Here is a 26,879-nt window from a genome sequence, read left to right as displayed (position 1 = left end):
CTGCCAGACCTGCTAAGTTTTTCCAGCATTTTTTATGTATTTGATTTCTAGCATCACAGTACTTTATTTATAAAGGTGAATCAATGATGCTCAATATCTCAGAAAGATACAAACCTTTGTGGGGTTCAGGTTTGCTATCTTTGTTTTTTGTTTGACTGTGTGTGACCACTTCATACAGGCCTTGCATGTACTTAACATATATTGTTAGTTGAGAAAATGCTGCAATTCCTTTATCTTGACCTACAGTAAATTTCTCTAACCGAGATAAAAGCAGAAAGAACTGCGGATGCTGTAAATCAGAAACAATTTCAGAAATTGCTGGAAAAGCTCAGGAGGTCTGTCAGCATATGTGGAGAGAAATCGGAGAAGGGTCACTCGACCCGAAACGTTAACACTGATTTCTCTCCACAGATGCTGCCAGACATGCTGAGCTTTTCCAGCAATTTCTGTTTTGTTTCCACTAATCTCACACTCTTGTCCTTAATAGTCCCCACATTAACTTTGTCTCGCAATGTATTAAATTCAGAATTGTTGTCCATGGATTCAGTTCTCCCTTTCATCTCTTTGCAACTTGTTCTAATTTTGTTTGAACATCTATCTGTGGTCCTAATAATGCATTATCTTCAGAGTTAATAATGCAGCCACAATGTGCTACAACCCCTCATCTGCATTTCTTTCCAACAAAGCTTACAATCATGTAAGATTGCCATAATCTTGCCATATAACTATAGATTGAATGTGTTTATTAGTGTATTTCTTCCTCTGTGGAGCACCTGGGATGTTTTCCATGTTATTAGTACTACACAAATGGAGATTTTTTTTTTAAATTAACCTACCTCAATGCTTCTCTGGATTAAGGGACAAAATTCCCTCAAAAACATATCACTCAACATTGTGACTTCATAGTTATCCAAGTATACTCTAATTGACTGCATAAAAATTGACACTGGCTTTCTCAATTTCCATTGTTCAACTGTATTCATTTTTCAGCTGGCTGTAACAAAATTAAAGTATCCAACAGTGTTTATTACCAGGAACAGGAAATTACTTCAATGGAGATCATTGATTATTATTTTCTGCAGGCAGAAAGTACAAAGCAAAACAATTTTCTGAGCTTTTGATTAATTCTTGCTCTAAGAATATGCCATTCAAGAATGTATTTTAATAATGCCCTGAAGCAAGCCATTATAATGCTAATTAGTAGTCCCAAAAGTCTTTCTGATGTGGGGGGGTCTCAAAGCGACAACAAAAAATTGAAAACCAATATGAGCAGCACTGATCTCGTCAATTAATTGCCTTTTTAAGAAGTTGTTTCCTTTTATTCCCTCTAGAATGGTCTCTGTCATTTTTCAGGTTTGGAAGTAGGTGCTGTCATCGGCCTGCAACCACACATTAATGGTGTCACATGCAGTAGTTAGTGGAAAATATGGCTTGTACTTCACCATTGCAAAAAATACAATTGCTTTGTGTATTCTATTCGTAACACATTTTTAGCCTTATAAACCATCTGGCCTTGAAGCTGGTCCAGTGCGTCTTTAATGCAGGTGATATTTTTATTCTCAGATGGAAACTGTATCCACATGGTTGAAATTGGAATTGTGCAGAAGCTTTTAGACTTACTGGATAGGCATGTAGAAGAGGGGAATGTGACAGTACAACATGCTGCACTTAGTGCTCTTCGAAATCTGGCAATTCCTGGTAAGCTTTTCTTATTGTTAAAGTCGAAACAGAAAAATGCATGCATAAAAATGTTTGCTTTGTTTATTGGGTAATGCAAAAAGCACCCCTTCTAGAGAATTATTTTAAAATTCATGTAAATTGAAAACAATTTTTTAAGTTTGAACTAATAGATTCATTCTCTTTTCCTTCTATAGAAACAAAATACTTGCAACTATATCTATCTTATAGTTTTGAGCTTGAATATAACTGATCATTCCCATGAGTATAGCCAGGTCTGCTCTCATCTCAAAAAAGGTCCCACTTCATATCTTGTTATAAGGTGACATAGTACAGATTTTTAACAATATCCAGTACATGCAAGAGGTCTTACTGTGATTTTACATGCTTCCTATTTCTTCTGATAGGTACATTCTGCATTTTTCTATTTCTTCAAGGGTAGACTGAGTAAGGGAGTGCTTGGTTTAAGGTCATTAAGCTATTGAGGCTTGGGTTCACTTTGTTCAATCAGTGTAACTTAATTATGTGATATGGTGCAAGGAAAGAACATGCTGTACTTTAATACTTCTGTGATTTTTTTTTCTTGTTTTAAACAAGATGAATCTTGACTGTCCTCCAGTTTTATAATAACTTTACTGAAGTGAGCACAAATTTTCTCTAATGAACCCAGCTGCTCTAATTGTCTTTTTGGTAGTAATTATTCTTGAAGGTATTGAAAATATGATGGCTGAATTACATCTTGCATTATTAATAAATCTGTGATTCTGTACGAAATAGGTAGCACTGTTGTAATGACCAAATCCATGTAATGGTTCAGTATTATTCTGAGAAACTTGAAACAATCTTCATTACAAACCACTGCTTCTGACTTCCATTTACTGCAGTACAAAACTTTAGCTGTACTTAATGTGAACATCTCATGGAATTATGTTTCCAAGCAAAAGGTTTGCCTCCTGTGCCCTTGTTAGTGTATCTCCTCCATATCTTTTCAACTCTATATTCTGCTTGTTTTTACCACTCCTTCCAAGCCTGTGCCTTCCTATAACTCACCACTTGCTTTGTTGACATCCTCAGAATGCAAGTCATAACTGTGCATAAATTCTTCTTGGCAAACACTTGCTAGTATTGCCCACCTTACCTAGCTACTGGTGTCAATTGACAGTTGTTCCCATAATGAAGAAATTAAACGACTTTATTTATTTACAAATTGAGTAAGGGAACAAGAAGGACTTCATCTATTCTTTTTGGGGTGGGAATGAACAACTATAATAATAGAATTCACTTTGGGATTGTTACCTGCTTGTTAAAAATAGATTCACACATAGATGTAGGAAACTGAAATCAAGGCAAGTTTGTTATATAGATTTGATTTTTATTTAAAAGATAAGTGTGCAACAAATGAGTAACCGCTTGATTTAATCAGATTTCATTTTTTTGGAACTCAACCAAACAAAATCTCGATATATAGTCTTTAATATCCAAACGCAGAGTCAATTTAATCATCAGTCAACGTATTGCACCCCCACCAATCCAGATAGCTTACCATATGTCTGACAACTTGAGTTTCAAAGTTACTATAGAATCCCTACCATGTGGACAGAGGCCATTTGGCCCATTGAGTTTGCACAAACCCTCAGAGCATCCCATCCAGATCCAGACCCCCACCTTATCCTATTCCCATAAACCCACATTTCCCATGGCTAATTCACCTAGCCAGTTTGTCCCTGGACACTCCAGGACAATTTAGCACAGCCCATTCACTGTGGGCGGTAACTGGAGGAAGCCCACAGAGACAGTCACCAAGTCTGGAATTGAACCTGGGTCGTGAGGCAGCAGTGCCATCCAATTAATTCTTGATATTATCTATTTAGGTTTTGGAAGCAGTAAAAAATTTCATGCAAGCACAATCTGTGTAAAGGGATGTTGAATCCAAATGTGATGTGATTTTGATCGAAGATGATTCTGCCTCATCTCTACCATTGCTCCACTTCTCTTCAAGGCTAATGAAAATATCTGGATCTTGAACTTTTAATATGAACTGGACTTGGTGAACCAATGGTCCAGTTTCATTGTTCAATGTAATTGCTTCCTTGAAGGAAAAAGAGAATAATTCTAATAATGCTACGTTTGGCCCCCTTAACACTCAGTTTTGCATTTTCAGTGTACTTAATTGCATTAAATTCTTTTACTGGTTGCAAAACCTAAACAGGTGATATCTCGAACTAAATCTAAAACTCAAGTAGTCTAGGTTGTCAGACATAAGATGAGCTCTCTGGATTTGTGGGTGTACAATAAGTCTAACAGTTGATTAAACTACTACAATTTCAGTAAACTCTGCTTTTTGTATGTTAAAGGCCATGTATCAAAATCTTGCAGTACTGCATTAGAGGAATGACTTGGAATGAGGTTTTTGGCACTTTGTTGAGACTCAATTCTGCAAATTGTCATGTTAACCTTTTTTAGTATGTTCCCAGTGGACCTTTTTCTCATTCAGGTAAATGTGTGTATTGTTTACTTGTAACCTCAGTGTGTTGTCAAAATCAATAAATTTGATGTCTCTCTAGTTCAGACCCAAAATCTCTCAATGAATTGTATGATTCAACTAGCTCTGGAAAGAATATCCTACTAAAAATCAAGCTTTTGGGTTGATGAAAGTACTGGAGAAGACAGTTTTGTTAATCCATCACTAACTGGACAGGAATCTTTAGGGGTGGGAATGTTATGCATAGGAGGAGAAAAGTGTTCAAAGTGAAGTGAGTCACTCAATTCAATAAAGTCATATAGGCCCACTGCTTTAAAGTAATGCATTGGTGCACATTTCTGATTAAAATAAAATCATATATGGTGAAAGTATCACGACAGCTGTGTAACCAGAGTTAAAATATATTACTGCGGTCGAGTCCTTTCTTTATTTTCCACTGTTAATACCTATTTTCTGTTCTGACCAGGTAACATATGTGAAAATCATTTACTTGAATTCCTTATTTTCCCCAGTATCGAATAAAGCTAAGATGCTGTCAGCAGGAGTTGCAGAGCAAGTCCTGAAATTTCTGAAGTCAGAGATGCCACCCGTTCAGTTCAAACTACTTGGAACATTACGCATGTTAATTGATGCACAAGGTATTTAACAAATATGGAGTAAAATATTTGTTAAGTGAATTTTTTTTCCCCCAGGAGATCTTGATTGTTTACTTTTAAAAACCTACATGATGGGTCAGTGCTTTAAATGGCAAGCTCGTCTCTGCCAAGAAGATGTTGAAAAATATCCAGAGTGGAGATGAATCTTCTTATAAAAAAGGCATGTAAATTAGTAAGTGTCTGTCCTGTTGTCATACCTGCTAGCAACTAGTACCAGCGTTCTCAGGGAAATGAGAAACAGATTTTTGACTTAACTGGTTGAAGGTGTATAGAAGAACACTTGAAAACAAATGAAATAATTTTTTAAAAAATCAAAACAAAATTAAGTAGATTCCATACTTACTCTACCAACACTTTGAAATAGGTTATCTGCAGTTAGCATTCTTATTCTTATTCTTGAAAGGAGGAGAGTCATACTTCATTGCTGCCTCCATGTGATCTCTCAGCCTGTTAATGTACGTCAAATATCAAAAGGTGCAACAGGGTTATTAGTAAGAGTGCTGTCATACTTCAGTCTAGCCACTAATTTTAGGACTTGAGTGGCATATTTGGCAATAGGTGGTGATTTTGACCACACAAATGACAAGTCTAGTTGTTTAAAAACCTTCCAAGTCCTTTAATTCATCCTGTTCTAGCTCTAGAAATATTAAAATATGGTTTTAAAAGAAGCTACATTAATGATCATAATGAATTTCAAAACACGGTTTTATAATATGACATCCTAATATGCAATTGTCTGTATAATTAGATCCAAAATCCATTTGTCTAATCATGTATGGTAAGGGATGTTCAGATGTAATATTCAGGTGAAATACAGTTATATACTGAGATTAATTGAATTTAATTCTTTATTTTAATTGCATCCTTGATTTGTATCCCCAATGTAAATGTGTCGACAGTTATAATGTAGATGCATGTGTGAATTTGCTGTTCCTAATTATAGCCTCTGACTAGAAATTAAGTGTTTCTGCTCCCAAAACCATGCTCTTCTGAGGAAGGATCTTCTTTTCTGAAATGTTCTCCGTTATAGTCATTATGACTGTGTACACATTAGACCTTGCATGGTTCAATTCACCAACAGTGAATATCACCCTAGCCCCCACTGTCATAGTCCAGGCAACGTCACAAATGTAATGAGCTTCCTGTGAACATATGTCCACTCTACGAGAACCCTTGAGAAATATAGAACTGTATTTTCCAAGAAGTGGCAACCTCTGCCACACTGCCCCTTCCTTTTGCCACAAAAGTGTTTCATGTTTGTGACAGGAGATTCTGATCAGGGCTTCTTCAGAAATGTGGACATCCCATGCTTCCGATCTGACACCTCCCTTGTAATGGCAGAACTATCAGGGTAAAACAAATCATACTCCTTTTTTTATATAGTGCTGTATTCTGAAATTTCAAGGTCCAGAATCACAGCCACTTTGACAGCTGCAGTCATATAGTATGTGTGAGGTTAAGGTATCAGAAGGGTAGAGTCTCACATGATTGATGGTGTGTTTTAATGTAGTCGGATGGATTGGACATGTTTATATCAGAGGTTGTCCAATCCCAGGCATTGAGACGGTGTCAAGTTAGGGGCTTGTTGGTAGGGGTGGTGTGGAGAAAGGAGGGGGACACGTTTTGTGGATTGTGAGGTAAGTTCGTTACTCAGGCGTTTAGTATTTACTTTAGTGGAACCCACTGATGTCTGATTTTTAATGGATACTTTTGGAGGGTTCCAAGAATCTTCAAACTTCTGGGCAATTCCTTCATGATCCGCTAAAATAGGGATTCCACTTGGTAACTCCCATCTGTTCTTCAGAAATGACTCTGCCATTAGAAAATCAAGGTCATAACTTCTATACTGAACCTAGCAGAACTTGTCTTGGTTTCATAAATATGGATAAAGAAACACAAAACAAGTTCCAGGATTTTTATAAAAATATTTAATGGAAGTATTCAAAATAATCCAATAGTATCAATAGGAAAACATCAAATATCCTATCAATATCACCAAACACAGGCTAATCGCTCGTGTTAAATAAAATAGCTGTCGCATTTGCCTACATGTCCCTGTATAAAGTGCTCCATTATGTAGTGTTTTGACAGGTAGTGAGGTGCAATATAAATGTGCTTTTGCTTGATCATTTTGGAGCAAGAGGAGTATCTGTACCTAATGTTAGCAATGTACTTTATTAGAAATGTAGCAGACTTTCTTCCAAATTTGATGGAACAAATATCTGTCAATTTTTGGTTGCCACTAAAAACTCCAGATTATTGCATCTTTTTCTCTTTTTCACTTCTTCACTCCATCCCCAGATATGCACTCAGTTCCTTTTTTTTCTGCCTCCTTCCATCCTTGTTACCCAGCTAATTTCATCACTTACAGGTACTTTCCGAATCTTCCCCCTCAATCCTTCTTTACTACCCAACACTACTACTCTACATTCTAACTCTGCTTCTTTCCGTGATCAGATTCCTCTTCAGCATGCTTTGAAGTACAATTGAGGCACCAGTCAAACTCCTTATGTACAGGAACTCATTCTAATGGCAGACTTGTCAGGTTGGTTTAGTTTAACTGAAGTTGGACTTTTTTTTTAACCAGTCCAAGCTGAGCTATAAACAAAATTCCCACTAAGCTGTGTGGCTGCACATGCTGAGTCACATGCTGACGCATTGACCTCCACATAGAGAGGTTGCTGCTATGCACGGATCTCAGGTCCACACAGAAAAAAATGTTGGGGGGATGTTGCCTGCTCATGTCACCACCTCAACCCGTCTGCTGCTGAAAATGTCTTTACTGTCAGACTTGACTATTTGTCTCTTGACCAGCCTCTGATCCTGAAATTTGAGACCTTTTAATCATCCACAACTTGGTTGCTTGTGTTCTACCCTATATCAAATCCATCACCCATCCTCGTAGTAAAATATAAACAATAGTAGGCCTCTAACTTATCTTCTCTTGGCTTGATATTCATTCTTGTCTGATGAAGTGCCTAGGAATATTTTTCTACATTAACCACACTTCATTAGAGCTGATTTTTTGTAGCTGGAGCAATGGTCAGATGGCTGATTCTACTTCCATTTAGTATGTCACTCTTCTGAACTGATACTAATTTTATATTGAATATGTTTGCTCATCCAATATAAACACCCTTTTCTAGTTCACCTGCACTGCTCCCACATTACCAATGTATGGGAAAGATAAAATTTTCTGTTATATAAATATTATACCTAACATATATAGCAATGTTATTTGAAAAGAGAAATGGAGTGGGCACTTGGATTAAGTTATGCAGCAGTACAAGTAGAGCAGTTTCACAAAATCCACCCACAAGAGTTCAAAATGCTAAATCTGGTTTATGATCTAATGTAACAATAGCTTAAAGACTGTTCCTGAGTACTTTATGGGAGAGCTGTTTTCTGCAGTGCTCTTCCTTGTGTTCTAATTCTGTCTCGCCTGCTTTCCCACAGCTGAAGCAGCTGATAAGTTGGGAAAGAACATCAAACTGGTGGAACGTTTAGTAGAATGGTGTGATGCAAAGGATCATGCTGGCGTCATGGGTGAATCGAACAGGCTGCTATCGGCACTAATCAGACACAGCAAATCAAAGGTCTGTTTTGAGAAATGTTACTTTGTAAAGTCTCCACCTTATGAAGTAAAGTTGGGAATCTGCACATCTGATGCTAATGTGCATCTGTATTTAATAAAGTTTTTTTATTTATCTGAATTTTTGATTTGTTAACTGAACTTGCAAAAGGAGTGTTTTAAAAAAGGATTGTGGAAAGGATTCCTGTTTTTCTTAAAAACAAATTGCTGCCACTTATTGTAAATGCAGTTTCGACTGTTTGCTCAACCAGTGGGGGATGTTCAGTTGCAGGTGAACTGCTACAGGGAATGTGTACGAAGTGAAATTTGGCCAGCAATGAGCAGTTGACTGGAGTGATGACCAGTTGCTGACTGTAGCTTTCTATCTGTGCCCAATTATATGATTGGCTCCTAGTAATCTGTACAAGTTGTGGTTGTAAACAATATAGCCAGAAACCTTCGGATTCTGGAAGGAGAAATGGTGTCCTTTTTCTCCACAGAAAAGAAAAATGCCTTAAGCCTCCCTCCCTAATATCTGTAAACTATTGCTTTGTCAGAGACTGAGTTGTAACTAATTCCTTGTGCCTTCTGAAAGTATCTGGAGAAGAGCAATCAAGGAGCAGCAAATCCTGGCAAGCCAAAAGGTTCATCTCCGAGAACCTGTGGGCACGGTCCATTTCACTGCCTTCTTAGTCATTCCCTCTGCCCGAAACAATATTTATTTTCATCTGTCTACATGCGTGTCAGGGATGGGTAGAGTTACGTATTGACACTTCTTAGATTCTAGCTACAGGAAAACACCTATTTATTTGTAATAAGTACTGATTATTGTGAAGAACCGAAGCCTGATCTGTGTTTTCTGCCAACCTTGTTCTAAAAGACAGGTAAATTGGGGAGTTTTGTATACTTGGGTAAAATGTTGAACTTTTATTATGTCTTCAGGAATAGCAGGGCTGGGTTTTCAGTATGCCACCACAGTAAGGTGTGACATACAGTATTGAATAAATGGGTTGTTGTGTCTGTGGATTAGAATAAAAATGTATAACCAAAAAAGTTACAGAAAAGGCTAAATTTTACACATTTTTGGTTTAAAAACAGGATCCAACAAAACAAAAATTGGACAGTCACTAAAATATATTTTTAAAAATCAGCTGAGGTTTGCATCAACACAGCATTTTCTGTCTGTGATGGCATGGAAACATTTTTCTACTGAGGATTTGTAAAAGTTATGGCACAAATGTTTTTAAAATTATTGTAACATTGTATGTTCTAAAATATTGCAATGAGTGTCATGTTCTGTGGTTTAAAAAGCGTATTGTAGCAATCTTATTTCATCAAGAAGCAAATGCACAGTTTTTATTGCAGTGTACTCAGTGTTTACACTACCTGCTGTTTTATTTTCTTGCAGCTTTACTTAAAAGAGCTAATTCTGAGAGATTTTGGCATGTTATTCATCCTTGCTTCTGTGGATATATAAATGGTAGCACCAAGAACCTGCTCCTGCTATTTATTTTTAAAAGTCAAATTAATGGAAACTTATTCAAGGTAGTAATTAGCAGTAAGGTGACAGTTCTAACGGAATATATTTTATTCCGCTCTTTAATTATAGCATTACTCTGTATTTCAGAAGTAAGCACACGGGGTTACCAACTCCTAATGTTTAGTTGTGTCCAATCAAATACGTAATTGCCCGTAATATAAGCTGGAGTATATAACAAAATAAGCCAATCTTCTAAAATGAATTGAACTTGTAGTCTTTGATTAACTATCTGGAATATTATGTGCAGTTCTGGTCTCCAAATTTGAGGAAAGACATTCTGGCTATTCAGGAAGTGCAGCGTAGGTTCACGAGGTCAATTCCTGGAATGGTGGGACTATCTTATGTTGAAAGATTGGAGCGACTGGGCTTGTATACCTTTGAGTTTAGAAGACTGAGAGGGGATCTGATTGAGACATATAAGATTATTAAAGGATTGGACACTCTGGAGGCAGGAAACATGTTTCCACTGATAGGTGAGTCCCGAACCAGAGGACACCGCTTAAAAATAAGGGGTAGGCTGTTTAGGACAGAGATGAGGAAAAACTTCTTCACCCAGAGAGTGGTGGGTGTGTGGAATGCTCTGCCCCAGAAGGCAGTGGAGGCCCAGTCTCTGGATTCATTTAAGAAAGAGTTGGATAGAGCTCTCAAGAATAGTGGAATCGAGGGTTATGGGGATAAGGCAGGAACAGGATACTGATTGAGGATGATCAGCCATGATCATATTGAATGGTGGTGCAGGCTCGAAGGGCAGAATGGCCTACTCCTGCACCTATTGTCTAACTGTTCAATTTAATGTAGAAACTGCAATTAATTAGAACAGAATTGGATACAAGTTTAATGTTGGAATTCCCTGTGAAAGATGGTATAAACTTTACTAATGTAGCAACCTACTTGTATGAAATAGTTTGCTACATTACTGGTTGAAAAATGCTACATTTCAAAATATTTGTATATAAGATTGGGTGACATGGTGGTATAGCAGTTAGCACTGCTACCTTACAGTACCAGCGTCTCTGGTTCAATTCCAGCTTTGGGTGACTATCTATGTGGAGCTTGCATATCCTTCCCTTCCACTGGTTGCTCCAGTTTCCTCCCACAGTCCAAAAATTTGGCCATGATAAATTGCTCCATAGTATCTGGGGTGTGCAGGGTAGGTGGATAAGCTATAATACATGCAGGGTTACAGGGATAGGCTATAAGCGTTGGTCAGAGGGTCAGTGTGGACTCGATTGGCCAAATGGCCTCTAATTGCACAGTTGGGATTCCATGATTGCAGTTTTAATTTGTTTTTTCAATAAAATTATATGCAAATATTTTTGTCAAAATCAAATTCCCTGGCACCACACATTTAATCCTGATTCTCTGTTCTCAGCGGAGTATTATCATATTTCCAAGCATCCTCAGTACTTGTGAAACAGTCTTGTTTAGTAATGATCCTGAAGCAGCTAACTACATCTTTAGCTTATTCTTGTGCATACCTCTAAAATGTTTAAACATGTTGGCCCAAAACTTGGCAAAATAAAACTACTTGGAGTTTGTAAGGACTGCAGATGTCAGAAGTCAGTTGATAAAATGTGAAGCTGGAATGGCACAGCAGGTCAGGCAGCGTCAGAAGAGCAGGAAAGTTGACATTTTGGATCGGGATCCTTCGTCAGGACTGGCCCATTTTATCAACTTAAAGCCACTATTTATGCACAAATGTCACAACAACTTTAAGAGGGAAGATACAGGTTCAAAGTAGAAATCAAAAAGTTGCTGTAGAACTTGGCCCTTAACAATCAGCTTAACAAGGCTGCTTACACCCTTGTCCTTTCAAATGCATTAAGTGATAGATAAGGACTACATTTATGAAAATTCTTGTGTGTCATTTTAATTGTGTTGCATATTAAGTCCTCTGACACTGAAAATTAACCTTTATAAGTGTGGGGTGTTATATCTTCAAGTTTTAATTGTTGGAGAGTTAAAACAATGTTTAACACTGCCCTGTTTTGTTTTCTCCATCCAATCTTTCTTTCTCATTATTTTTCTTTCTGTATCTGATTTGACTGAGTCTATCAATCATAACTTGCATTTCCTTCTCAGTTCCTACCATGTTAATTTTACATATCTCCAATATGATTTTTTAAGACGTTACATGATTACATGCTCTGTGGGAAAAGTGCAATGTTTCTTTTTAACTCTCCCTCCCAGCAATTATTGTAACATTTGTAGTGCAAAATGCTGCCCACTTAAAATACGAAGGACAAGTGTGACTACCGGCAGACACCTTTTTTATGGCAGGGCACAAGGTTTTGGACTGTAAAGATCTGAATAAAATTACAGAAGTCTTCCACATTTCTACATAACTATATTTATTGCGTATTTATAAGAATATCAGAACAGAAATAGGCCATTCAGCCTTTCAAGCTTTTAGTACAATCATGACTGATTGAAAGCTGCTTTGTCTTTTACCCACAGTATTAATCATTAATGTTTATGGGGATAATCAAAACTTCATTACTACTTCAAATATACTCAGGCTGAACTTCTGCTGCCCTGTGGGGTAGCAAATTTCAAAGATCCACAACTGAGTTTAGAAAAAAATTTCTCATCTCAGTCCTAAGTGGTATCCACTTTATATTTAAACTGTGCTGTGTTTTTTTTAATTCATTCACAGGATGAGGGCTGGCTATCAGCATTTATTGCCCATCTTTAATTACCCAGAGGGCAGTTAAGAGTCAACCACTTTGCTATGGGTCTGGAGTCACATGTAGGTCAGACCAGCTAAGGATGTCAGTTTTCTTCCCTAAAGGACGTTAGTGAACCAAATGGTCTTTTCCGACAATTAACAATGGATGCATGGTCATCATTAGACTCTTAATTCCAGGTGTTTATTGAATTCAAATTCCACCATCTGCCTTGGCAGAACTCTAACCTGGGTCTCTGGATTAACAATACCATTAGATAATACCATTAGATCATCATCTCCCTTGGTTGGCACATCTCCTTTCCATGGTGACTTCTAGACTCACCACGGAAACCTCCTGCCTACTCCTTTTAAGTGTTTTATAGGTTACAATGAGATCATCTTACATGCTTTTGAGAATACAGGCCTACTTTGCCCAATTTCTCCTCGTTAGGACAGTCCCACCATCCCAGGAACAAGTCTGGTGAACTTTCATTGTAATCGTTCTCTGGCAATCGTATCTTTCCTGAGATAAGGACCAAAACTGTAAATAGTACTTCAGGTGCAGTCTAGCCATGCTCATGTACAATTTCAGCAAGATTTTACTAGTCCTACCTATACACACATTCTCTTACAATAAAGGCTAACATTCCATTAATAGCTTCCTGCACCTGCAGTTTATTCTTAAGTGATTTTTTCAACAAGGGCACCAAGTCTTTTTGCACATCTACACTTTCTAAGCTCTTACCTTATAAGAAATGTTCTGTACATCTGTTCTTTCTACCAAAGTGGATACCCTAACGTTCCCATATTATATTCCATCTGCCACGTTCTTGCCCATTCAGTAAGCCTGTCCAAATCCTGAAAATATTGCACATCTTCACAATTTTTATTTCTGCTTACTTTATATCATTTGCAAATTTAGAAGTATTACATTTGGTCCCTACACCCAATCATATTATGTGCAACTGGGGCCTAGGTACTGCTGCTTGCTGTACTCTTGTCAAATGCGCAAATGATCCATTTATTCCTACTTTTTACTGTTAGTTAATGCTTTATCTATGCCAATGTATTTCTTCCTATGCCATGTGGTTATAACCAACCTCCCTTGTCAGAAGCCTTATGAAAACCCATATACAGGGGAACCTCGATTATCCGAACGAGATGAGCGGGCATTATTTTGCTTGGATAATCAATTATTCGGTTGATCAATTAAATGCCTTTCTTCTGGGGCTCGGAGTTTTTAAAGTCTGCTCCACGTTCAGGAGACTGCAGCAGCATGCGAGCTCCCACCCCCCCAACTCTGTCCAACACTTCCCTTCCCTCCCCCCTCCCCCAACTCATCCAACACCTCCCTCCACCCTATAACACTGCCCCCCGCCCACCCCCAAGCCCATCCAACACTGCCCCCTGCCCAACAACCCCCATTCCTATGCAGCACTACCCCCACCCCCTCTCTGGGGCAGCTGGCCTGGACACCAACAAGATGGCTGCTGCTGCTTTTCTGGGGTAAGTCTCCAAATAGCACACATACACACAGCCACAGCCCCCCCACAACCTTTTACTGCAACTTTTTGACAGGTTCCACCTCTGCCCTGTACAGGACAATGTTGGTCAGATTATCTGGGGAAGGCGGTGAGGGATGAGGTGGTTTAGGGTACACTCCTCTGTAGAACTCCAGGGAAAGTGTAGGGAGAGAGAGGGCGGGAGGTCAGTCATCTGGAGACTGTGCCTGTTTAATCACTAAACAAAAGACGTGATCAATTTTGGAAACACATCTTTAATGTAATGTTTCTATTGGGACCTCGAGATCTCTTTCGGGTAATCCGATTTTCGGATAATTGGTATTCTGATAATCAGGGTTCCTTTATTCATAAATCACCCTGATCAACTTTGTTACGAACATCCTCAAAAGATAATAAAATGCTGGATGATGGAGATTTGAAACAAAAAACAGTGCTGGAGAAACTTAACAGGTCTGCCAGCATCTGTGAAGAGAGAAACAGAACAGAATATTGTCAAAAAATGCTGAGTTATCAAATGTGTTTTTCCTTTTGCAAATCCATGCTATGTACAATCAGATCATTTTTATCCATGTGTGTACTTAACCAAATGCTTTGATAGATCCTAGCATTTTTCTTACTCCTGATGTAAAATAGATGTGTAGTTCCCTGTCCTTTTCTTTTTCTACTGCTTCTTTCTTAAATAGTGGGGTGATGTTTTGCAAGCTTCCAATGTGCAGGCATCACACCAGAATCTGTAGAACTTCTGATCACCATTGTACATACTGTCTCAGTAGCCACCACCTCTAACACCCTGGGATGTATGCTTTCTGATCCTGGGACCTAGTAGTGTTCTGTCCCTTCTTTATTAATAATTTTCTTGAAATCTTCATTTTTCTCTAGTTACTTGGAAATCTCATTCTGGGAAATCTCATATCTTCCTCAGTAAAAACAGACATAAAGTAATCTTATTGTAGAAAGTTAAATCACACAGTACACCCCAGTCCAACACCGGCATCTCCAAATCATGTCTATTAATGTAAATTGTGATTTTCCTAATCTGTAATAAAAATAGGTTCAGGTGTGATATAATTTTTAAGAAGAATCAATGCTTAAAAGTACAAATGGTGCTACTTTGACAGTTTTGTTTTCATTAAAGTGAATTTAATTTTGCTGAAAAAGACACTTTGAAGCTTTCCATCTTGTATTCATCAGAACAATTGCACGAATGCCAAAATCCAAACCATAAGAACAACTTACGCTGCAGGAGAAATGGCATTGCTGAAAACATCAATGGAACATCGATGTGATTCTTCTTGGGGAATCTGACAGGCATTTGTTTTGTGGTTTGCAAGTGCAATTGGTTGAGTACTGTCTGTACTCTGCTAATTATGAGCATCCACAGGAGCATGTTATTGTTCATCTACTATTAGATATGATTCTGAATTGGCCAGTATTTGCTGAACAGCCCTGAGTGTACTAATTCTACCAGTGACCAATTTAAGGATTTAAATTTAATTTATTCCATCTCATTACATGGCTCATTGATGCTTCCTACATGGTGTGTCATTCAATATGCAAGGACGCATTACTTGTAAAACAAAAGGCTATATTTATGTTTTACACCTTTATTGAATTACTTGTTGGCCTTTTCTGACTGCAAACTCCATTACCTCTGCCTGACTTCATGTTAGCGTACAAATGCATAAAGAGTATTTCAAATTCCATGTTACAAGGACATTAAAAGATTCCCTTTCTCTTTGTTCCACCTCTTTCTGTAATCTTGAAAATTGAGTGAATTAAGAGAATTTCTGAATGTTATCTTGAAGGTTTTTATGCTCTTTGGCACTAATTTAAGTCAGTAAATTCATAAATGTGGATCAATTATTTGACATCACTAGTAATATTCCTTTGATTTATGAATATTCAAACTCATTGTTTAAAAATACTAACCGCTATTTTCCTGTGATTTGTAAGGATGTTGTCAAAGCCATCGTTCAAAGTGGTGGTGTTAAACATTTGGTCACTATGGCAACAAGTGAGCATGTTATAATGCAGAATGAAGCTCTTGTTGCTTTGGGATTGATTGCTGCTCTGGAACTTGGTGAGTAGTGACTAAGTTGTAGGACTTACTTTAAGCAATTTGTTGCAACTTTGTTAGTTTTGTGGGAATAGAAAACATCAAGTCTGTTAAACATCACACAACAAATGACTATGCCTACGACTAGTAGCCGGTTTTGCAACTCATTGCTTTGACTACAGTGCCTGAGTTTTGTTGAACTACAGTTTCTAAAAAGTGGTGAGTATTTTGGACTTGGTGGGCTATTTTAATCAACTTAATTGTTCAAGTTTACAATTCTTATGGCAAAGAGTTGTACTGCTCAGAAATTAAACTTTTCCCTTCAGGTTTTTAGTTGAAATTAGGGGTAATTTTATTCTCAAATACATTTTTCTACAAATACTGAGAGAATTTTACTAAAAAAAATGTAAACCAAATCCTCCCCCTCACCTGACCAGAATTGTACAGTGTACCATTCATCTTTTATGAAGCAAGCATAAAGCAATAGTCGATGAATATAATGCACGAAGGATAGTGGCAACTGAAAGCAAATGCCAGTCATTCAAACTTGCTCTGCCTCCAGCATGTACAGATTAGCTGTTTGAAGTAGTCACCGTTCCAAAGAACAAAGAAAATTACAGCACAGGAACAGGTCCTTCGGCCCTCCAAGTCTGCACCAATCCAGATCCTCTATGTAAACCTGTCACATATTTTCCAAGGATCTGTATCCCTCTGCTCCCTGCCCATTCATGGATCTGTCTAGATACATCTTAACTGACGCTATTTATGCCTGCCTCTACCACCTCCGCTGGCAACGTGTTCCAGGCACCCACTACCCTCTGCATAAAGAACTTTTCATGCAAATCTCCCTTAAACATTTCCTCTGTCTCCTCTTGAATTCGTGACCCCTAGTAATTGAGTCTCCAACTCTGAGGGAAAAAAAACTTCTTGCTATCCACCCTGTCTATACCCCTCACGATTTTGTAGACCTCAGTCAGGTGCCCCCTCAACCTTCATCTTTCTAATGAAAATAAACCTAATCTACTCAACCTCTCATCATAGGTTGCGCCCTCCCTACCATACAACATCCTGGTGAACCACCTCTGCATCCTCTCCAAAGCATCCACATCCTTTTGGTAATGTGGCAACCAGAACTGTACACAGTATTTCAAATGTGGTCAAACTGAAGTCTTATACAATTGCAACATGACCTGCCAACTCTTCTGCTCAATACCCCATCTAACAAAGGAAAGCATGCCGTATGCCTTCTTGACCACTCTATCATCCCACATTGCCACCTTCAGGGAACAATGGACCTGAATACCCAGATCTCTCTGTACGTCAATTTTCCCCAGAGTTTTTCCATTTACCGTATAATTTGTTCTTGAATTGGATCTTCCAAAACGCACCACCTTGCATTTGTCCAGATTGAACTCCATCTGACATTTCTCCATCCAACTCTCTAATCTACCTATATTCTGCTGCATTCTCTGACAGTCCCCTTCACTATCTGCTACTTCACCAATCTTCGTTTCATCTACAAACTTGCTAAGACCACCTATACCTTCCTCCAGATCATTTATGTATACCTCAAACAGTGGTCCCATCACGGGTCTCTGTGGAACCCCATTGGTTACAGTTATCCATTTTGAGAAACTCCCTTCCACTACTACTGTTTCCTATTGCCCAGCTAGTTCTCTATCCATCTAGCTACTACACCCTGGACCCCATGCGACTTCACTTTCTCCGTTAGCCTACCATGGGGAACCTTATCAAACGCTTTACTAAAGTCCATGTATGTGATATCTACAGCCCTTCCCTCATCAATCAATTTTGTCATTTCCTCAAAGAGTTCTATTGAATTGGTAAGATATGACCACCTCTGCACAAAACCAAATGGGAATAGATCCTACCTCTCAGTATCTTCTCCAGCAGCTTCCCTACCACTGATGTTAGGCTCACCAGTCTAGAATTACTTGGATTATCCCTGCTACCCTTAAACAAGGGAACAACATTAGCAATTCTCTACTCCTCCAGGACCCCACCCATATTCAAAGATGCTGGAAAGATATTTTTAAGGCTCCAGCTTGCTGTTGGGAGGTCTTAGTACAGCCCCAGCATTGTTACCGCACCTTTCTATTTCTGAACTCTGTCCATATTGCCTCACTGCTCGAGTCCTCCCATAGTGCCCTCCTTCAGCACAGCTGTGATATCCTCTCTGACCAGTAATGCAACTTCTCCATCCCTTTTACCTCCCTCTAACCTGCCTAAAGCATCAATATCCTGTGATATTTAGATGCCAATAATGCCCTCCCCTCAACCAAGTCTCAGTAATAGCAATACCATCATACTCCCAGGTACTAATTAAAGCGCTAAGTTCATCTGCCTTAACTACTACACTTCTCACATTGAAACAAATACACCTCAGACCACCTGCCCCTTTGTGTTCATCATCTACTTCCTACCTCCTCTTCCCCTTAAGTCACCCTGACTTCACGATCTAGTTCCTTACAGGCTTTAGTTACTACCTCCTTACTGTCCACTAACCACCTCATTTGGTTCCCATTCCCCTGCCACATTAGTTTAAGTACTCTCCAACAGTGTTAGCAAAAGTACTCCAAGGACATTTGTTCCAGTCCGGCCCAGGTGTAGACCGTACAATTTGTAATAGTCCCACCTCCTCCAGAACCTGTCCCAATGTCCCAAAAATTTTAACCCCTCCCTGCTGTACCATCACTCAAGCCACGCATTCATCCTGCCTATTCTTTCATTTCTACTCTGGACAAATAGGACCTCTTCATGTAGCTCACGTAGGAGACAACAGTTCTCCCAGAATGCAGTGAAGTAAGTTTTCAAGACTCCCTTGCCAAGGAAATTTTGATCCAAGAAGTGCAACAGCTGTGCAATCAGAGAGCACACCAGGAAACGACAGATTCCAGTGCAGGTTTAGAGTTTCTCAAATTATTTATCTAGACTGCTCTTTTTGTTTTCAATTATTACCTTGCATTGTAGCTATCACTCAACAACAAGGTTTTTCAATTGCTTAGGAAGAACAAAGTAAACATTTGAATTTTGCAGTCTTTGTGTTTTAGTGTATTCTTATTCAAGAGGAAGGTTAGATTAGATTACATTAAATTGTAATTAAATGTCTTTGCGTCAGCTTTTGTGTGATTGATCAACTTAATTTGTTATTGTGGCAACTAACCCACTTGAGTATAAAACATTCTGGAGTAATCAATATGTACTGTTGTGATCCTGCCTAATAATGTGGGACAAGTCTGATGCCAGAGTGAGACCTGGCTTGATAAATTATGAATTTTAGTTCACCCTGATTCCACTTTTAAAGCTCCTTTAGTTGGCATGGCTATAATTGGTTTATTTTGAGCAAACCCCTGCATTCAAGCAATGTATTTCGTCAGTCAGATACTTTTCATGAGCCCCTTAAACTGCTAACACAGCTCACACTACAGTACTTAACATGGATGCATTAAACACCTCTTCCACAGCATTTGCTGAGAAATGTCCCTGAAGTTTTTCTTAATGATACTGAGCAACTCTATTTTTTGTCCTGACTGTTTTAGAGGCTAATAAACTACACTACAACTGACACAGACTTTGTTGGTCTCTGAATAACCTGCTTCACACTCGGGGGGCGGGGGGACCCGCACATTCACTGACCTTCTGGATAGTTATATCACCTTTTTGTTAAAATTATTCACTCCCGATAACATAGAACATTTCGTTGCTAAGCAACAAGCCATGTTTCTCTTTCCTACACTTGGTTCTAAATACTGAACAATTCTCTTGAGCATTGTTAAAAGCCTTATTTATATATATGTCAACAAATTTCGTGAAGAACATGCACAGCAATACATACTATTAATCTACAAGTAATTTTTACATTTCTATTGTTCAACATCTCTTCAGTTTTCAACCTTTCATTGGGGATCATTTTGCAAAGGTCATAAAAAACTTATACAGTATGTTTGAAAACTGGCATATGTGTGATAATATTTGACATTAAAGGTTAGGCACGGTATAAATTCTTTAATTGTCATTAAACTGATTACAAATTTATGCTAGTTACCATTTATACTACTATGCCACTCAAATATGTTTGACAGAAATGGTAACCACTGAATTTCCTTGGGTCAGATTGAGAAGCAATTTGGAGAGCTTTTCAGTGAGTTTATGCAGTTGTTTTGACAGACTGTAGTTTCTCCATATAAGCAAAAGAACAAGGGTGAAATGGGATTTTCTAAACCAAAATGCTTACTGATTAATTGAAGTGTTACATCTTTATAAATAATTAACACTTTTTAAATAAAGTGAACAGCTTCTGTCCTGTTAAAATGCTTTGCAGTGTTTCTCTGACAGCATCAGTGAGAACAATAACTTTCAACGTAGGAAATATGCTGGCACCTTAGGACAGTGCGTCAGTGCACCACATTGTACATTTCTCAGCAACAAACCCAAACAAGCAAACAAAACATGTCCAGAAACGCTAGCCACGCTCCCCTCCATTCAAAGACCTTCTGAAAATTACTGCCAGATTACCTAGACCCCTTGGCATCATGGTAGGCAACAAACCTACCAACACACTAAAACAGCAGATAACGAACTTGAAAGACCCTAGATAGACAACAAGCAAAACTAATGTCATTTACAAAATACCTTGCAAGGACTGTAACAAACACTATATTGGACAAACAGTCAGAAAATTAGCCACCAGGATAAATGAACATTGTGTATGACCCACCCTCACTAGTATCTTTACAAACAGATGAAGAAGGACAGCACTTCGATTGGGACAATGCATCCATTCAAGCCAAACAGAAACACGTGCAAGAATTCCTAGCAGCATAGTATTCCCACTGCAACTCTGTCAACAACACACTGACTTGGATCCCATTTATCACCCCTAGAGAAAAAGAACAGGAACTGACATCACCACAGGAAATTACATCACCAGCCCAAGGAAACCTAAGCAAATAAATAAAAAGTAGGCCATACCACCAGTGCTTCATCCAGAGACCCACTGATGTTACCTAGTATGTTAACAAAACATCTGAAAACGCACCTTCCAGCTCAGTGAGCAAATCCTACATCCAGCACTACATTGTTCTTTGATTTATGACATTGTAGTTGTACGGATTCTGAAACGAATTAGTCTAATGACTGATGCATTTACAAAGAAAATACCTAAACTATCATCAAACGCACCATTCCTTTAAGTATTCAGTAGCGGAATACTTAATTTTTGGATATTTAAAAAATATTAAATCAGATTGAACCCTTTTTCCACTGATTCAATTGAGCACACTCAACCAAATAACCCACTCATTGTAGACTTGAATAAAAGCAAAATACTACAGATGCTGGAAATAAATAGGATAATGTTGGTGAGAAAGATTATACATTATAGGTTTGAGTTCACTTCGGATAGCTGTGACCCAAGCTAATTCACAACACATTTTCAGTTTAGGACAATTAATGTGATCAAAAATGAAGTTTGAAATGATTTCTGTTTGTGTACATTAAAAATCATTGGGCATAGTATTTGCAAGGGAACATTTAGCTTGGCATTTAAGTACGGGTGAAGAGAAACCACTTCATGGAAATTGAGTCATATCTTTGTTCATTGGATATGATACACTTGAATTTATTTCTATATTCAGTTTTGATGAGCTTTTTGTTTGCACCCTTACTTAGGCACAGCTGAACAGGATCTGGAGAATGCTAAACTGGTGGAAATTCTGCACAAGCTGATTTCTGATGATTCCAGTGCACCTGAAATCAAGTACAACTCCATGATAATGATTTGCACCATAATGGGATCGGGTAAGAAATAATCCCTGTTAAATAACTCTGTACCATCTGCACTATTTGAAATTGTAGACCAAGTATCAGCAATATAGAAACAGACTATTTTAACCCTCCTCTCCATCTCACCCCATTGTCATAATTTTATTCCTTATTCCATGGTGCTGTTACCTAGCTTCCCCTTAAATCCATCTATACTAATCCTTGGTAGCAAGTTCCACATTCTCCTCTCTCTGGGTAAAATGTTTTGAATTCTTTACTTAATTTTAATGATCATTACCTGTGGTCTCTGGCCTGCAAATGAAAACATCTTTGTCCAGTTTATCAAACCTTTCTTATTGTTGGAGGCCTCTTCCCTTCTGTTACCAGACTTTTGAATGGACTTCTCATTAATTCTGATCGCTCCCCCTCTCTATAGCTATAACACTGTATTCTGCACTCCAAACCTCCAACTCGGTGCCATCCTCCGAGCCTGTCCATCACTGCCCCCTCTGACCTTCTCCCTCGCCTTCATCCACCTATTGCTTTCCCAGCCACCCCAAGGCTTATGCCCGAAACATCGATTCTCCTGTTCCCTGGATGCTGCCTGATCTGCTGTGCTTTTCCAGCACCACACTCTTGACTCTGATCTCCAACATCTGTAGTCCTCACTTCCTCCTCCCTGTATTCTGCACTCTGTTCTGCTACCCGATGCACTTTGTACTGTATGATCGGCCTTATAGCACACAAAACAACACTTTTTCACTATCTTGGTACACGTAACAATGACACATCAACCAATCTATTAATCCACAATATGAAAACAAAATATGCAAATGCTGGATATATGCAGCAGTTTGGGCAGCATCTGAGCAGAGTGAAAGAAAGTTATCGACAAGACTCTTCAAAACTGAAACCTTGGGATTAATGCTGTTGAAAATGGACGAGAAGCAAAGGTCATGGAAAAGGAGATTGAGACCAAAGTGTATGGAATCCAAGAGAAAGGGAGTGGAAATGGTGGATAACAGTCGAGGCATAGATCCAGGTTAGGTGCTAATTGGCTGAAACCAAAGTCAAGGTCGAAAAACTAAGGTAGGAATATTATAATAGGAAACAAAGTTCATGATCTGCTGATATTAAATTCAGTGTTGAGTCTACAAGGTTGTAAAATGAATTGGTGTTCCTCCACCCTGTGTTAGGCTTCACTGGAACACTGCAGCTGGCTTAGAATAGAAATCTGAGCATCCGAACAGGATGGTATATTTTGAACCAGCAAGCAATCAGAGCATCAACACCTTGTTTATGGACTGAGCCGAGATGTTCCTCAAAGCGATAACCCACTCTGCATTTGGTCTCCCCAGTGTAGGGGAGACGTGCATGGCAGATGCAGTAGACTAGATTGAAAGAAGTACAAGTGTATACTGCTTCACCTGGAAGAGGGAGAAGGTATAAGACTAAGTATTACACATTCTGTGAATTTGTAGGAAGGTGCCATGATGGAGATGGGGGGATACTGCTGCAATAAGGTATTGAGGCTAATGGAGAAGTAGACCATGATATCAGGGAGGGAACAGTGTTTGCAAAATATTGAGGACCCAGTGTCTCATAGTGGTGTAATGCTTGACATGGCCGATGATCATGGAAGATAAATCCCTCCTTTGTCTTCTCTCTAACCATTATCATTCCCTTTGCCTTTTGTTCTATGCTATCTCAGAATTGTAGAATCCATACTATGTGGAAATAGGCCATTTGGCCCATTGAGTCTGCACCAACTGTCCAAACCTTTTGATTTCCATTCTCTTTTACTTTTCCCTCACCTAGCCTTCAGTTCTACATGGCCCTCCCTCCACTGACTTTATAGTATAAAACCCATGACATTTCCACTTCAGGTCCAAAGAAGAGACACTGGACTCAAAACATAGCTGCTTCTCGATTTGAGCCATCTCTGCCTTCACACTTCTGCGGGGAGAAAAGTCCCAGTCTATTCAGTCTTCCTGCTTTTGAATAAACAATGCAGTGCAGCATAGTCAAAAACATCTATGACACCCAGTGAGAACAAACAAGGCTGTTATCTTTATTTTACTTGTAATTTACTTATCATACATTTCAAATTCTGTTTAATGTTTTAACATTGTTTCCTTTCTGTTCTGTTTTATAAGTAAGATTTTGTGCCCAGGTATCTTTGTGCCTCAAATGGCGCTATAAGTCTTGTAAACGTTTCATTGTACTCATGTGAGTACGTGTGACAATAAACCAAATTCAATTCAAATTCTGAATGGCCAAATGCTGACATTAAAGTGCTAAGTATTTCTAATAATTTTCTTTATTCCTGCGTCTGGAGGTTTGTTTAGACTTGCAGTTCCCATCAGTGTCGTGGTAATAATCAGTTGAAAATTGCTTCAGCAAAATGGGGGTCATGAAAATACTGAATGTCAGTGATACTGATGGAAGCTACCTTGGAGAAATGACTGTGACAAAGCTGAATTACGATGTTCAGTTATAATTAGTGTTGCCTTGAAGATCTTGAAAGACCGTTATTAATTTTCTCGTTGCATTCTAGCTACTCCTCCTAACCTAATTTCTCCCATAATCATGTTGCTTGGTGACCGCTGACTCTTGTCAGTTGTAGCTCTTTTAGGGGTGAGGGGCAAGGAACTGGGAACTATCGAATGGTGTAAAAAGGATCAATAGTTCCATTTTGTTCAATCTGTTGAACGTGAATGATGATGGATATTGGCTCCTGAGTTTGTGACTGAAACAGCGTGGTCGATGATGACTCATCTTAGCAATTTTGACTATTTGAACAAATAATTATTGCTGATATTACTAATTGGTGTGCTACACCCATTTAAGCAAGTATTTACCCCATCACCATTCTGAAACAAATCCTTCAAAGTTCTATTTATTACTGCATTTACTAAATAGCCAAGACTGTTGTTAGAATAGGAAACAAAATAAGGCAAGTACTTAGCCCAGTGTTAATTTTGTCCTCTCATTAGACTACTTTTAGTGAGCCTGGTGAAATCTTAACTGTGTGCCATCTTAGTTAATTATTTCCTATGTGTTTCTCAAACTTCACAATCATGTGACATGCACCATTAATGCAAGTATTTTTCAAGACAAGTCATTCTGGTTTGTTCAATGATGTTTGTAATATTCACCAGCTGTATTATAGCTTCTCTTTTCCCTTTGTTCTCACTACATGCTATTTCTGCTGTTTTCTAATTGTCAGTGTGTGCTAAAATGACATGGATCCAGACTGTCATCATTCCAGTCTTATAAATACAAAATTCAATAATAGTGATGAATGTGCAAAGCTGATGTGACGTTTATGATTAGCGATGTTTTATTTGTTAACTTTGTGATTTGTGAAGTTGCTACTAGTGAATGTATCATTACAACTGGAAGTTTAATATTAATCTGACTTATGTCACTCATTTTTCACTGTCATTTTGCATATTTATACTTGTTATAAGCAAGATTTTTTATTTTTCAGAACTACTTAGAAAAGAAGCACAAAATATGCCATTCAAGGAGGTCGTGTCAAAGCTTCGCCGCCATGAGAATAAGCTTGTAGCCCAGCAGGCATTAGTGACGGAGCAAAGACTGATTATTGAAAGCTGAGATTTGTTCCCCATTACCTGTTCTTTAGTGTCTTGTCACTGGATCACCTTTGTCTGCTGTGAAATGCTCATGCGGTACCCTTGCTTCTCACCTATCGTGCATGAATTAGATTGGTCCTGTCTTGACAAACAAAAAGCTGGGACCAGGTACTTCCAGCTGTAAGCTGTGGTTTTAAACAAAAAAACTTAGCCATTTGTCATCCCATGTCCACGTAATGTCCCTTTAAATGCCTGAAGCAATATGGTAGAGCTTGCATGGTGTAGTAAAATAACAATGTGGCAATGTTTATAGAAAAAATAATGCACACCTCCCATACAGCTGCCCCATTTGCATTTTGTACAGAACTGTAAAGCTATCAGCTGGAGAGGATGCAGAAATTAAACCTGGGTTTTCCTTTTAGATTCAGATATTGAAGCTTGCTCCATTCTTAACGCTTCCAAAAGCCCCACAAAACAACAATGGAAAAAGAAACTAGCGTGCATCATCAGTCCTTCCAGGTGTCCAGATGTTGGCTGTTAATTATGTAAAATTGTGGTACCTAGAATTAATAAATTAAATCTAGAGTTCTGAGCGGTGTTCTGTTGTGTTTTAAAAGCAGGATTTATTGAGTGGTGTGAATTCCACTTACTCCTAGTGAACTGTATTGCCTTGCCATGAATTTTGTTCATATTTCCCCTGCACAAACAGGGCCTTTACAATTACTCTCATTTAGTAATTTGCAGTAACATCATATCTTTTGTCTTAAATTTGGCTCAAAGAAGCTGAAAATAGGAGTAGGCCATTCACCCAGTCCAGTCCGCTATACCATTTGATATGATTGTGACTGATTATCCATCTCAGCAACCTGTTCTTGCTTTCTCCCCATGCCCTATGATCCCTTTAGTCCTAAGAACTGTCTGACTCCCTTTTTGTGGTAGAGAATTCCACAGGCTCACTGCTGTCTAACTTCTCCTCCTCAATGTGCTTCATGAATGATGTCACCATGCTTCTTATCCACCTGGGTTTGTCAGTTTCCTCCCCAAACAGCTGTGTCTCACTTTACTCCAATCCACCCTCTACTGGCATGTGCTCCTTCAAATATTGCACCTGCCCCTCCTATAACATTTCCGCAGGCTTCTTTAAGGGACTGTGGAATATGAATGTACACTCAACTCACTGCCAAAATTCCAGGGCAGGGCAAAATATAATGCTTCAAAGGCACTTTGAAGCTCTTCTGAAAAACTGCAGTGTTATCCTTACTTTGAGAGAGGAATTTGCCACCAATCATTCAAATTAGTAACCACCTGTCCATCAAGTTATAA

At 38.5% G+C, this 26,879-nt stretch overlaps 1 protein-coding gene across 5 annotated transcripts in view; it reads left to right on the top strand.

Moving 5' to 3' along the window:
- rap1gds1 (RAP1, GTP-GDP dissociation stimulator 1) overlaps positions 1-26,144 on the top strand; it is a 94,226-nt gene extending 68,082 nt beyond the window's left edge. For all 5 annotated transcript variants that reach the window (XM_043674439.2, XM_087979914.1, XM_087979913.1 and 2 more), the window contains 6 exons: positions 1,564-1,698; positions 4,672-4,797; positions 8,272-8,411; positions 16,071-16,197; positions 21,865-21,993; positions 25,451-26,144. In XM_043674439.2, the coding sequence (XP_043530374.2) occupies positions 1,564-1,698; positions 4,672-4,797; positions 8,272-8,411; positions 16,071-16,197; positions 21,865-21,993; positions 25,451-25,578 (785 nt within the window). In that variant the 3' untranslated portion in view covers positions 25,579-26,144. The remainder of the gene's footprint in view (positions 1-1,563; positions 1,699-4,671; positions 4,798-8,271; positions 8,412-16,070; positions 16,198-21,864; positions 21,994-25,450) is intronic.
- The last annotated feature ends 735 nt before the right edge of the window (positions 26,145-26,879 follow it).

Source organism: Chiloscyllium plagiosum, unplaced genomic scaffold (genome assembly GCF_037043375.1).
Source record: "Chiloscyllium plagiosum isolate Xiang-an unplaced genomic scaffold, Cpla_swu_hap1 HiC_scaffold_36, whole genome shotgun sequence".
Lineage (NCBI taxonomy): Eukaryota > Metazoa > Chordata > Chondrichthyes > Orectolobiformes > Hemiscylliidae > Chiloscyllium > Chiloscyllium plagiosum.
This window is presented reverse-complemented; position numbering and strand designations above follow the sequence as displayed.